This window comes from Opisthorchis viverrini, assembly GCF_000715545.1.
Source record: "Opisthorchis viverrini unplaced genomic scaffold opera_v5_337, whole genome shotgun sequence".
Lineage (NCBI taxonomy): Eukaryota > Metazoa > Platyhelminthes > Trematoda > Opisthorchiida > Opisthorchiidae > Opisthorchis > Opisthorchis viverrini.
The window spans coordinates 153099-166788 of record NW_008751995.1 but is presented as its reverse complement, the minus strand read 5'-3'; the positions used below and the strand labels follow the sequence as shown (position 1 = coordinate 166788).

Genomic DNA, 13690 nt, shown 5'->3' with positions numbered 1-13690 from the left:
TTCGGTAGCAGTCTCACCTTCTACTGATGCCCTGGGTACTAAGTACAATCGACACAGATTGGTGGGGGACCCACGAATCCTCTTCCGATCTTACTCATATGCGTATCGCGTCGGCATATGAGAGAGCACATATTAAGGGCACAGAAGATTACCTGAAGAACTTCCCACAGATTCTCACACTGCTAAGTTTGGACCTGTTGAAAATAGACTCGTGGTTGTTTTTGCCAACTTCCAGTCTGCTTTTTCTGCTCCGAGCATCAATCAGCAGCAGCGACCTTGCCGCTTCAGCGTAGTGGTATTTCATAGTGTCTTCTCTTTCGCGACAGGATAGCATTACCTCCATTTTGGAGCCAGGCTTTATCGTTAGAGTGTACTCTCACCACCTCACCCCTGCGCTGACAGCCCGCACCATCTTGTATGAGGCATTAAATGGGGACAGTGAATTAGCTTTAGCATTCGGCTCGTGATAGAACATTCAACGTTCCAAATTACTAGACACGAGGTTGCGGGTTCGAAACTCCTTTGAGTTTCGTGAAGAGCGAATCCCAATCAGGATGTAAGTGCTATGTAGTGCTTTTCAGCATAGACTGGTCTTAATTACAGGACGAAAACTTGGACTTCTCCAAACTCTTCACCCTACTAACCATCAATAAGTAGATCAGGAGAATAAAACTCACCCAATGAGTGAAATTTTCTTTTGAAGAGACTTCAATCGAGGAGTCAGTCAGCAAGTGGCCTGCCACATCTTTGGGAAACAGAATGTTGGATGGCCAATTTTAGTGATATTAGTAACTTTTAGCACATATTACTGACGCACATTCGCGAACCCTGCGTACAAGCAGACGATAACCAGATGGGTTTACTTGACTCGTGTGTGGGAGAAATGCAGACGAAGCTTGGTTGCTTGACCTTGAGGTAATGGGCGCCCACTTGAGGTGTGCATATGAGGAAAACGAAGTTCAGCTAATTGGGTAATTCCACTGATAAATTATTAACGGAGGGTTTCTCAACCGGTGGCAACGGACAAAACGCTACCACAGAATAATCAGAAAATAGCGAGATAGCGTGTGAGCTCTTTTGAGTTAGGCGAATCAAGTAGGCTAACTGCTGTGGCGAGGGACGAGTACCGACTTCCTAGGTATATTTTCAAGCACACGAGAGCTATTCTAAGCTCCAACTGTGGAATCTCATATGCAACGTGTGTAATCAAGATGGAGGTTCGAGTATGGCCAGTCTCCTTTTGAGAATGCATCCATGCAGTAATTTCCAATCTTCAACGAGCTTATTAGAAAATACTGGGAGAACCATTTGGATGCTGAATACATTACCATATTCCGTAAATTATGCGCTATTCGCTACTTGTTTTTGAATCCAACAGATAAGTGCAGAGTTGCTTATTTATTCCACCGATCCCAAAACAGTCAGGTAAAATGATCATTTGTTTCATCAAATCCTACTGTGGGTACATATCTGATTATTTTACGGCGCTAGCAGTTCCATGCTTGCAGTCAGGTAGGTCTCGTCATTACGCTCAGTAAATTATAGGCACAATTAGCCGCCACGTATCGGTGATCAATCTGCACATGGTCATATGCCCGGCTGTCAGCTGTTCAGGCTTTTTTTACATCTAACATAACAATATTGAATGGTGAAGGCAATTCTGCATGTTCCAACAGTAAGGGCCCAGCAAAATCTGGTGAAATATAACTATTGAAAATGCAGTGTTTTTAGCGCAAAATAATGACGGATTCCCGGTGTTTAGCCAAAGGGCATTTAGGTATTACGTGAAAGTGCTTGTTAGACGATGTCCGCCAACAGGGATACTGCACTAGTCTAGCGGGCTGGCGCCACTGTGGGATGGAAAAAATACGCAAATACCTCTATCATGCATTCATTCGAGCGAACAACAAGTTCCTTTTTTATGAGAACGGCCATACTTCCAGGTACTGCAACCAAATTCCCCCAATATATTGACACGCTTTGATTCGGCCTGACGTGGTTTGGTTTCAAGGCCTAGGCTATAAAGTTTCTGAACTACTCATGAGTAAGCAAACGGATCAGCGATTGAAGTACTGAATTCTTATGCCAAAATTTTCTTGAAACCGTAATTTCGGGCGATGATTTTCGAGCGTTATTTTCAGCCCATATCTCAATGCTTTCCTGGCCTGCAACTTCAGAATTTCGACCAACTCTGGGGAGCTTTGATCTATTGGGGTATAGGCCGATTATTGCACGCACCACTTGTCATCTTATTCTCGAATCCAGACATAGTGTGTACGTTCTTTTACGTTTGTAGCGGGGTCTAGTTCGCTCATCCTTTTTCCCTGTAAAAAACTTGAGGATTGGGGAGAGTTCACCGTTTAGGAATATGTATATTTAGTCGAACTCCACACTGATGTGGTCCTGAAGTGGGCAACTGTTTTTTCTCGAGCTACAGTCCACTATCAAAGTGTTTTCAACAACCGTATTGAGTAGTGTTCCGTCCGGCTCACTCACTCTTTATGTTGAAGCGTATTACTTATAAGATGTCACGAGATCAATCTAAAAGTGCCTTGATATGGAACTTAGAGTACGTAGATAGATACACAAAGAGAAATCGGCAAGTGTGAAATCATTCGAATTTCACGCCGGTGGGACGTCCTCGTTTTACACCGGACTATTTTTCGTTTTTATCGAAACCTTTCAAGTTGTTCATGATAATAACTCGTGAATAATGTTCAAACATGCTGAACTCGAGAGGGTTTAAGATAAACGCTTCGTAGCTGACGTCAGCCTCATCTTAAACGCTATACATCAGATATATATGTTCATTCACTGAGCAACAGTTACTCAAGGCCTAATGTGAGCGAACATTTTCTTAAGTCGAATTACTGTTCCTGTAAAAAAAGGAACAGGGTTATTAGATTCATCACTGTGAAACACCTCTATCTAGCGGTCATGCTCCTGGACAGTGTCAACTTATCTAGCTTGGAAGTGCCGCAAGGGAAAAGAGAAAAAGCTGTTGAATTCATGACATGTTCTATAATACATAAATTCGTACATACAAAGAGATCTGATTGCCCGAGGGAAATCAAATGCGCTTCTTCCATTGGGCTATGAGATTCGGCCAAAACAGGTCGGCTGAGCCACAAGCTGGACAACTGCCACACAAGGGGATCAAGTAATCCGACTCTTGCCCATTATCAGCTGAACGTGCAGTCAAATGTCTTGCAAGACAAGTCATATGCCATTGACCTGATGGACACAGTGCTGGACAGGTTAGCGGGACGGCCTCTTCGGGAGAAGCGGAAGGCTGAAAGAGAAAACCGCAAAAGAATGATGACTCGATTATTAAGGACGACATTCAAGAGGTCATAAGAACGTAAACTTTTAAGTCGTCTTCTGCTTCAATAGTGAAGAGAGCTTTAATAAGGAAACATTGTCGAACAAGGTCAACAAAGAATGTGGTTGCTTGATCGTCAAAAATCGCGTAACTAAAGCGATAAAATTACGATTTTTTGAGGAATACTTATGTAAAGCATTCCAGTGTGGAATTCTGCGATCTCGGACGACATGATAAATGCCACGAGTGACGGAAGTATTGAATCATTCACTCATTAACTACCCAGTCTCAAATAACCTGGTCTTACCCACCGAATTAATGAGTCAGAAAAACGTAAGTTTCGCACTATGCTTGCCAATATTCTGAACCTCAACAATTCAGGAGAGGTCGGGTTAGGGTCACACATTAAACTTGGCCCAAGGAAATGATGAGTGATACTTTCCTTCCATTGAAGTTTCACACCAAGAATGAAGAGCTAAATCTCAGCTGGCTCTTCAGTCTTGAAACTCCTAACACGATGATATTCTTCAAGGGATTTACGACACATTGAAAAGATGGAGGAATCTCGATACAAAAAGGCATTACATGATGGTAGTTGAATGGACCATACAGAAAGCAACGGTAGGCACGGCATGAGGTTTCAACTTACAGAAAACTCCACACTACAGATACCGCAGGCTTTCAACTGAGGCAAGGGGTCTCGGGGCATTTTAGATTCTCCTGGGTGTAATGGTCCGAACACAATTGGCATATGCAACGGCGGAACGCAGACTCCATCAAACTCACGAAAATATCTCTGATTGATCCACCTCACAATTAGACCAAGTCGGTTCCATGGACCTGAGGACAGCATCACGCTGAGCACACGAAATCGATAATCAAACGGCGACTCTTTGGGTCGCCTAGGAGAGACTAAATGGGCAAGTCTACGAGACAGATTTGGGTTTTGCCATGCCCATTCGAACTGTGGAAAAAAAGACAGGAATTTATACAAAGCGACCCTTACCCGAAGCGCCGAAATGTCATTTGGAAAGCCATGAACAATCAACACCATATCCCAAGGCCCACGTCCAGCCGTTGATTTGGCACCCCCTTTGATTCGGCCACCATTGTGTTGCCGAATTCGTCTGTTGGGATTCACCGTGAATCCAATATACGTTCTTCCACGAGCGGTGGGGTTCAATGAAACCAGAATGTAACATCCGAAAAAACCGGGAGTCTCTTCGTGGATGAAATCCGAGTTATCATCAAAACACTCAAGGCCGTTCATTTATGGCCCAGTAGGCGATAAAATGATTATCTACAATATATAAAAGTGAGGCAGAGTTATGACCATAAAACATCCTGAGATCATCTGGAAGTTATACACTACTTACAGCACAAGAAGAGATGCGTTTCGGTAGCTTCGTCATACTAAGGGCTTCTTCGTCAGGCACAATTGTCTTGTCCAATCTTTTGTCCCATGGAAGTCCTCTTTCCTGCCTGATGGTCATAATTTTTATCGCCATTTTTCGGCTAGATTATTTCACGCTCACTGTTTCAACCTATCAACGAATATCTGACCAAACTCGAGAATGTTTTCTCAGAAAAATGCTCGCCCTTGAATGTTTATTTTCTCATTTTGAGCATGAAATGCGCAAACGCTTGAACTTAGGGACTCGCAAGCAGGCAGTTTTGGCCCACTAAGAACCTTCTGCTTGTTCTTGTCTACGTTTGGGCGGTTTGCCAGAGATTGAGCATCCATCTGGTGGCATGGCTGCTATGTATCAAATGGATAATATGAATGGACAAATTGCCTGCTTAGTTAACAGGCCTGAGCGATAGTGGATGTGTTATGCAGACGTAGTACGAAGTAATACTAGGCATAGGAATAATGATGAGACAAAAACGCTTGAGTGTACGAACCCATTGTAGGAAAAACTTATATCGGGCCTTCTTGTTACTAGTGCACCGAAATGAGACTGACAACTGCAACTAACCAATGGCTTGCGATGGTTAGATGTCCGTTTATGTGGCGATAAACATATCAGGAACAGATGCGGAGTGAATATGAGGATGGACGGTTTGCTCGACAATTCCACGAATCCCTCCCAGCTATTTATCAAATCACTCGACTATTGGTCATAAGTTTCTATGAATGAGTAGTAAGTGTCTTTTCGGGTAGAAATATGAGTGATTACTAGCAAATGAGTAGGGTTGATGTACAAGTTTTGGAATCGACAGCTAATTTTTGTTTACGCTACGCAAGTTGTAATGTATGGGGGCAAGGGGGACACTAGAGCTGGATGATTTTCTTGAATCTCTATCCTGGGGAATGGAGGGTGAGATGGATAATTGTTTAGAGTGCGAATTTACTGACCAGAAGATCCGAACTCTTCATCTCGACTGATAAGCTGTGTAATGACCTAGAATACAAGCAGAGCTGGTCGGCTATTATTATATAAAAGGCAGCTACCCTCAGTTGAAGTGAACAAACGGTATCAGGATAACTTCTACCCCAGGCTAACTCACGCCAGCTGAACTGAAACAAAAAGGAATACGGACAGATGCATTCGCAAATGTTAACTTATTCTTCAATCTCCATAAGCCAGTCACCAAACTTGTAGATTTTAGGCTGTACGTTCGAAAAAACTTAGAACGCCGCAGTACTCAAAATTGAAGACAATGGTACTACAGAGGAGAATGTCGGTAGCCAGGTAGCATTACTACAGAGGAGAATGTCGGTAGCTCAGGTAGCGTAGATGGTCGTTGGCTTGTTCGCTGAGCTGGGCAATTTGATTGCAAGCGTTTCATCACCAATCGAGGTGATATCATCAGTGCGTTGTTGTGCGTAGCGGTGGGTTAGTGGTTGTGCTACGGTTTGATATTGTCCTGCAAACCACTATGCGTGGTCGACTGACCGATGAAGTTAGGGATGGATCGCTTCAGTGTAAAATGGCTTTCTAGCCCAAGAAGTATTCGACTGGCGTCATCGTTCGGCCATTCGAACGGTTAGGACTCGAATCAAACATACGGATCGTAAGAACTAATGCTGTGTCTGCAGCTCTCGAACATCGTACGACAGCCTAATGGGTTTCGATGAGGACGAAATATATCATGTGACTGCGGTTTTTGGGTACCGAACACACTTTCATTAAGTTCATGCAACATCATCTGTGCTATCTTGCCCCATCATTTTCCTGGAGATCTGGGAGCGGAAGGGGCTGTGTGATTTAGTTTTCATTTTTAACACCAGCTTTACAAGAGGTACCAGTAATTTCCAGGGATGTTGTATGACTAGCAAATGAGTATCTGCGTAGTTTATCTTGAACAATTGGGTGTCCTTGGTTCGACCAATTATTTTTATTAGTTGGTATTTTTTATCCAGCCAGCTCGCTGCATGTCGGTTGTTGTATGACTGATTGGACCCCGTGATTATGACTTAAGCAGAGAAATTCCTGAAGGGCGCCGTATTGATAATAGTCTATCTTCGATCGAAATAATAGAATGAATTCACATAGGGCACTGTGAGAAGCGTTTCACTGGGCAAACTCTATTCTTGTAAAAAAAAGTTTGAGCTTGCATAGTAAACTTAAATTAATACTAGTAATTTCAGGGGGCCTAATCTGGCTCATAAGCATAACCAATACTATACAAAAAATATCTGAAACTTGGACCCAGCTAAACAATGTCACACTTGATGCCGTTCAAATTTACGTCGATTATTGTCAATATTGGATTGGTGGACGGATGATTCTAATCCTAAAACTCATGTACCTCAAGTACTGAGTTTGTTGATATCCTATAGGATTTGTAAGGAGGTAAATCAGGTCCTGCCCGTCAAAGCGTTACTGAGTCGAATGAAGTTAGCTCGTCTCAACGGATCGACCGAAGGCGGTCTAATGTTTGAGGGAGCGAAAAACGGTCTGCTCCGACAACTGACCTTGCCAAGTAAAACTTGATAACTGTCGCCCCGACAAGAAAGTATAAAGTAGACTTTGGAAGGGTTCCGTCGCAAGGTGAATACTCGACTCGGTTCGTTCTGTTTTTGTGTTGATCATGGTTTTGTAATCTATTCTGCCTCACCAAACTGTAGTGCGGTCTAAATGAACCGGATGAGTAAAAAAGTCACTTTGTTCGAAAACTAATGCGAACACTGCTGACTAACGCTTCCAATAGATCAATTTTAGAAGCAATGCCTTGATAAAGAGACATGAGACCGTGGAAAATTCGCTACAGGACTAAAAAACAGATGATCAACTAATATCTCGTGAGCACTGTCATCTTATTGCTCACTAATTAGATCCTTGCTCTGGATACTTGCTGAAAACCGCGTTTTCTAGAAGTTCACCTGGATAAGGATAGTTTGTCATTTCACCTCCCCTTCACAAGGCGCAATTTTATTCCATGATGGAACCAATCCGTTGGACCATTTTCCACATGAGTCGGACATTTGCACCCCTCAACTAGGGTGCCATGCTTACTTTGCTGTGCAGTGAAAATGCATGGATCGACAAATGTTTACCTGTTATGGTCTCACATGTCGCTACGTTGTACAGCCATACGGGACAAAATCGAACATCGTAATTTATCACACTCGCTTTCGAAAAATACCAACTGTAAGCAATGTCGTGTGCAGTGTCATGCACGTCAGAACAACCCTCTCTCCACATTGCTGTAGATGACATGCGATGGCTGATCTTGGTCTGGAGATAGCCAATATCTACAGCCATTCGGTGTTGGGACCTATGGACTGATGGACATTAAAACAACAAGATCTGAAGGGGTCCCGTTGAAGGTGTCAAACAGTCGAAACCAAACTGCTCTAACCGTTGATGGAAGTAAAATATTTCTTTTGAGAGTTGGCCTACCCAGAGGAACACCGCTGAAGTTACAAAGTGGCGGCTACAGAGGGTGGCTACAGTATTGAATATTTGGATGCTTACGACAGTTAGTGTATCTTTTAACAGTCACAATACTATACTTGTTTCTAGAGTTACACCCTACTCATAAGGTTGCTGAGAACCCTGGTGCAGCACATTTAATTGAAGCGGACTAACATAAACAAGATTCAGATGAATTCAGCTGAGTATCCTACCAAAACCCAATTCGTATGCAAATGAGAGTATTTGTTGACATACTTGTTTCTCTTTGGAGAGACCAACCAAAATAGATTGAATCTAAGAGGCTACTTTTAACTGGTACAATTAGCACTCTTTTCGGTGTTATGGCCCTCTCAGAAAAGGTCGAATTTCGTCGGCATCTTCGAGGGTGATAACTGTATAGGGTGGGCCGGTCCCAGTTGGTACAAACTTAATTAGCAGGAGTATAGGCTGATTCTTCAGTATTCGGACTTGGAGCGTATGCCAAGGAGTCGCACACTGTCACCACCGGAGTAGCCCAAACACACCAAATCATCACACATCTCTACATTGATACTTGTAGAAGTTATTGATTCCGGTTACAAAGTATCGTTTTTTTTTTTTGTGAAAGAGCGTTAAAACAGCTTGTGGAATGGAATAACGGAATAATCTAAGAAACCGCTAATACGAGCGTTGAATCACTAAAGCCTAATTCCATTGAACTAACACTTACGGAGTTCATGAGGCTATGCAAACTGACGAGAGATGACGAAGAATTCCATTCTACATTGACTTGCTTCCAGTAAAAGATAATTCAACGCACATGAAGCCCAATAGTTTTTTTTCACTTCCGAATGAGGTGGTTCTTCAAGCTACATGGACAATAATCGGAGAGACGCAAGAATTGATACCTTTAAAAATGATTTTCAGGTGATGACAAGAATAATATCATGTGCATATGTATAGAAGAACCAGAGGTTCGAACCGTTGGAGCGGGGGTTGACTGCTGCTCGCCTTACCGATACATGCTTGACCGAACGCATCAAAGAGACACGCATTCCATCCAATGAGAAGGAATGGCATTGTGTAGCTGAGCTCTTGCGGATCCGAATTCACCTCTATCAACCATCCCGTTGGGATAGATGCCGAATGACACATTACAATGTGACCATTCTCACCGAAAAAGCAAGAATTACAACTAGAACCAGATGCCCCTACTCAATAACAGGTAGTAGATGACGGCTTGTGTGGGCAGTAAGATACAATTTGAGGCAGTAAGATTATATGCTGACACTCAGGTCCTCTCACCATGCAACTGACTCTCTACAGACAAGCAGAATAGATGAATAAAAGGCGACGACTCAATCAGAGGAAACGGATCAAGGAAACTGGACGATGAAGTGTGCTGAGGGAAACCATTTGCACTTCATCGACGTTTACCAGATGGAACGTGTTTGCACTGGAAACATTTGTTTGTTGTGCGGATCCATCGACACGCTTGCTGATAACTCTGTACAGTGAAATACCTCAATTATCAGCGCACAAATTCGAGTGTTAAACATTTTCCAAAAGACTGGGGACATGAAACTGCAACAAGTACCTACAACTGAGTAGTGCGTTGTGCAATGCGGTTTCCGAGACTACTTCCAGATAAGTGGAATGGCGTGCTGACAAACGTGTAACCAAATGATCCGCATGCAGCACTGGACATACATCAGGTCCTCATCTTATGATTTGATTTATCAGACAGAATTTGATATTTTGGAGTCCCGTGGCCTTTCGCAATACGGGCTACTGATCCAACAACAGTAGTGCGTTGTGCAATGCGGTTTCCGAGACTACTTCCAGATAAGTGGAATGGCGTGCTGACAAACGTGTAACCAAATGATCCGCATGCAGCACTGGACATACATCAGGTCCTCATCTTATGATTTGATTTATCAGACAGAATTTGATATTTTGGAGTCCCGTGGCCTTTCGCAATACGGGCTACTGATCCAACAACATTTGGTTCAGCAACAAACCGGCTTGAGAATAACGATAGACCACATTCTGGTAAATCGAACCAGCAGACAGTCATCTTAAGATAGAAAACAAGCGAAGTCCATCACAACGCAAACTCAGGACTTTTCAGACGTGATCGCGGACTGCAAATTCCGGAACTGATACGACGGTAATGTTCCAACATGGCTTCACTGGTAAACAACTCTCCATGAGAATTTGGATCGAACTTCGAGCGAATTGATGCATAAGCAGGAAAGCTATATCAGGATGCCTTAATCCGGTCACATTTCTAACAACGACCCCTTGCATTGACACAAGGAGATAAACATTCTACAAACGATAACCAGATGGGAAAAACCACAAACGTTCAACCAAGTGACGAAGGAATTATCCACTAAAAGTGTGTCAATGACACTGACAATGCTTCATTGGTAGGCCCCCAGATGTCTAAATTTTATTGATTACGAGAAATACCTCTCCCTCTGACGGTAGCCAGAAAGGAGAGGATCGTCGGTAGTTGTCGTCCGAACTGGGACAATCAAGAGACACTTGGATTCCACAAGAGAACTAGGTTACCACGTAAAGGAAACTTCTCACACTTATCTGCATGCCAATTCGGGAGACTTCCCTGGAACCCAGCTGCATTTCATGTTTATGATGTTCTTACCCAGCTGAATGTGCCGAAACAGGCCGCCTCAGGTTTCAGTTGGTCCGATACTCGAGATGTCTTAATACATTGCATAGACTTGTAAGGTTGTTTGAAACTCAAAGACAGCCCACGACCGGTTCCGCCCTTTTTGAGGTATATCAAATAGACCGAGTCCCCGAGTTTCCCTCAATCTTGTCTTCTGTTTGAACCTCCAAGATTGCAGGAAATTCGACTTATACACTCATCTAAACACCGATCTGGTTTTTAACGGGACACTCGCCTGGATCTCTCGTTATTTCGCTTCCCACAAATAACGATGGGCGCCACCATACGAGAAAATGATTCCCAGAAGCCCCACTCAGAAAACTGTTTCACGCAGACACTGATTCGTTTTGGTGCGAACGTGACTTTAGTCAATCACCGGCTATCTTAAATGACTCACTGCTTGAAGATTGGATGGAGGCGAGTTAAAGAGGCTATGCTCTCAGTTTTCAAAAATGTTTGTTAAGATAGAAAACAAGCGAAGTCCATCACAACGCAAACTCAGGACTTTTCAGACGTGATCGCGGACTGCAAATTCCGGAACTGATACGACGGTAATGTTCCAACATGGCTTCACTGGTAAACAACTCTCCATGAGAATTTGGATCGAACTTCGAGCGAATTGATGCATAAGCAGGAAAGCTATATCAGGATGCCTTAATCCGGTCACATTTCTAACAACGACCCCTTGCATTGACACAAGGAGATAAACATTCTACAAACGATAACCAGATGGGAAAAACCACAAACGTTCAACCAAGTGACGAAGGAATTATCCACTAAAAGTGTGTCAATGACACTGACAATGCTTCATTGGTAGGCCCCCAGATGTCTAAATTTTATTGATTACGAGAAATACCTCTCCCTCTGACGGTAGCCAGAAAGGAGAGGATCGTCGGTAGTTGTCGTCCGAACTGGGACAATCAAGAGACACTTGGATTCCACAAGAGAACTAGGTTACCACGTAAAGGAAACTTCTCACACTTATCTGCATGCCAATTCGGGAGACTTCCCTGGAACCCAGCTGCATTTCATGTTTATGATGTTCTTACCCAGCTGAATGTGCCGAAACAGGCCGCCTCAGGTTTCAGTTGGTCCGATACTCGAGATGTCTTAATACATTGCATAGACTTGTAAGGTTGTTTGAAACTCAAAGACAGCCCACGACCGGTTCCGCCCTTTTTGAGGTATATCAAATAGACCGAGTCCCCGAGTTTCCCTCAATCTTGTCTTCTGTTTGAACCTCCAAGATTGCAGGAAATTCGACTTATACACTCATCTAAACACCGATCTGGTTTTTAACGGGACACTCGCCTGGATCTCTCGTTATTTCGCTTCCCACAAATAACGATGGGCGCCACCATACGAGAAAATGATTCCCAGAAGCCCCACTCAGAAAACTGTTTCACGCAGACACTGATTCGTTTTGGTGCGAACGTGACTTTAGTCAATCACCGGCTATCTTAAATGACTCACTGCTTGAAGATTGGATGGAGGCGAGTTAAAGAGGCTATGCTCTCAGTTTTCAAAAATGTTTGTCCAGGCCGTCTGACACGACTAAATGAACACTGGATACCGTCAAGATCAACGCATTTCGTTGCCGTCAGAAAGGCCATAACCAGCAATCACAGACTGTGATGTAACCTTCACGCTAGAGGATACGTTGTTTGATACGGAAGACCCATGCCCGGTTGTTGTTTATTTTGACAGCAAAAGTGATGACGACCATACCATAATGGTGGGTCTGGTCTCGTTGACATTTGTCCCAACTGAATATTCATTTCACTATGAAGGCTTGAACTACAGCATGCACATTGTATAAAGCCCTCCTATACAATCGTTTGGTTCAGAGAAGCCTTGTGACCCGTCAGTTTTGAGTTAATAAACAGCCATAGGGCCGGTGGACAGGCAGTGTCAACAGGACACACACGTGACTACGAGCTGGGACGGCTCGAATTACGAGATGACAGAGATATTCACGTGTACAGAATATCATAATCATACAAAGATACAATGAGCACAAGTACGGATTGTTGCGGGAGAGTTGATCCTTTTTGAAGGAGGGAACCGACCAAGTTCTTTTTGAAAAGGATGCTCCTACTGCTGAGGACAAACCAAATGTGAAATCTTCTGAGGATAGTCTCTGTGGTTGATTGGTTCTAGGAATCAATGGTGATATCTAAGACCACCGTGTGACTTAGCACCGACGCTTTGGGTGAGCGACGAACACAAAAACGAACAAATTTCAGTGATGCTGAAATCGATGAGTTTATGTTAATGGAAACCATTTATCCACTCCGACTTCATAACATCGCCAAACTATTTTGAAGGAAATTAAACATAAGGTTGCTGAAAACTCCGAAAAACTTGTGAGAAGTTTCCTTCAAGAAAATACACTATAATACCACGAATATCGTGCTAACTTGGACACGAGGTGGCCTTTAGTTGAGGGATACCATAAGCGAGAGATTCAGCTGAGTCTCTTGTTAGAACCAGACTGGTGGACATAGGGAAGTATTTCGTGAATCTCTAAAACATACTATGTGTGATAATGAGTGTAGGTGTGTTTAAGAATCACCACTGATTTCATGCACATAATACCTACGGCACTCCAGGCTCTGTAGCATAGCCAGACCAAGCAGCTATGTTCCGGCCCTCAAGCACAAGCACCCGTGCGTGTCCACGCATAGACAAGTGGAACTATAATTCGGGTGGTTTTAGTGAATAAATGGCATTGCTGATGTTGTCGTGTCTACTCGTCCCACATGCCCTTATTAGCATGAGAGGAAACAAAAGAATATGAAAAGTTTCGGAATAAAGACTCACACGGCC

General features: G+C 43.3%; 1 protein-coding gene across 1 annotated transcript; it reads right to left on the bottom strand.

Moving 5' to 3' along the window:
* Nucleotides 1-2998: 2998 nt before the first annotated feature.
* Nucleotides 2999-4592, bottom strand: T265_10135 (hypothetical protein; the record flags this gene model as incomplete). Its single annotated transcript, XM_009176414.1, has 2 exons — nucleotides 2999-3292; nucleotides 3972-4592. 2 exons carry the CDS (start codon nucleotides 4590-4592, stop codon nucleotides 3071-3073), a joined length of 843 nt encoding a protein of 280 aa, XP_009174678.1.
* Nucleotides 4593-13690: the final 9098 nt, after the last annotated feature.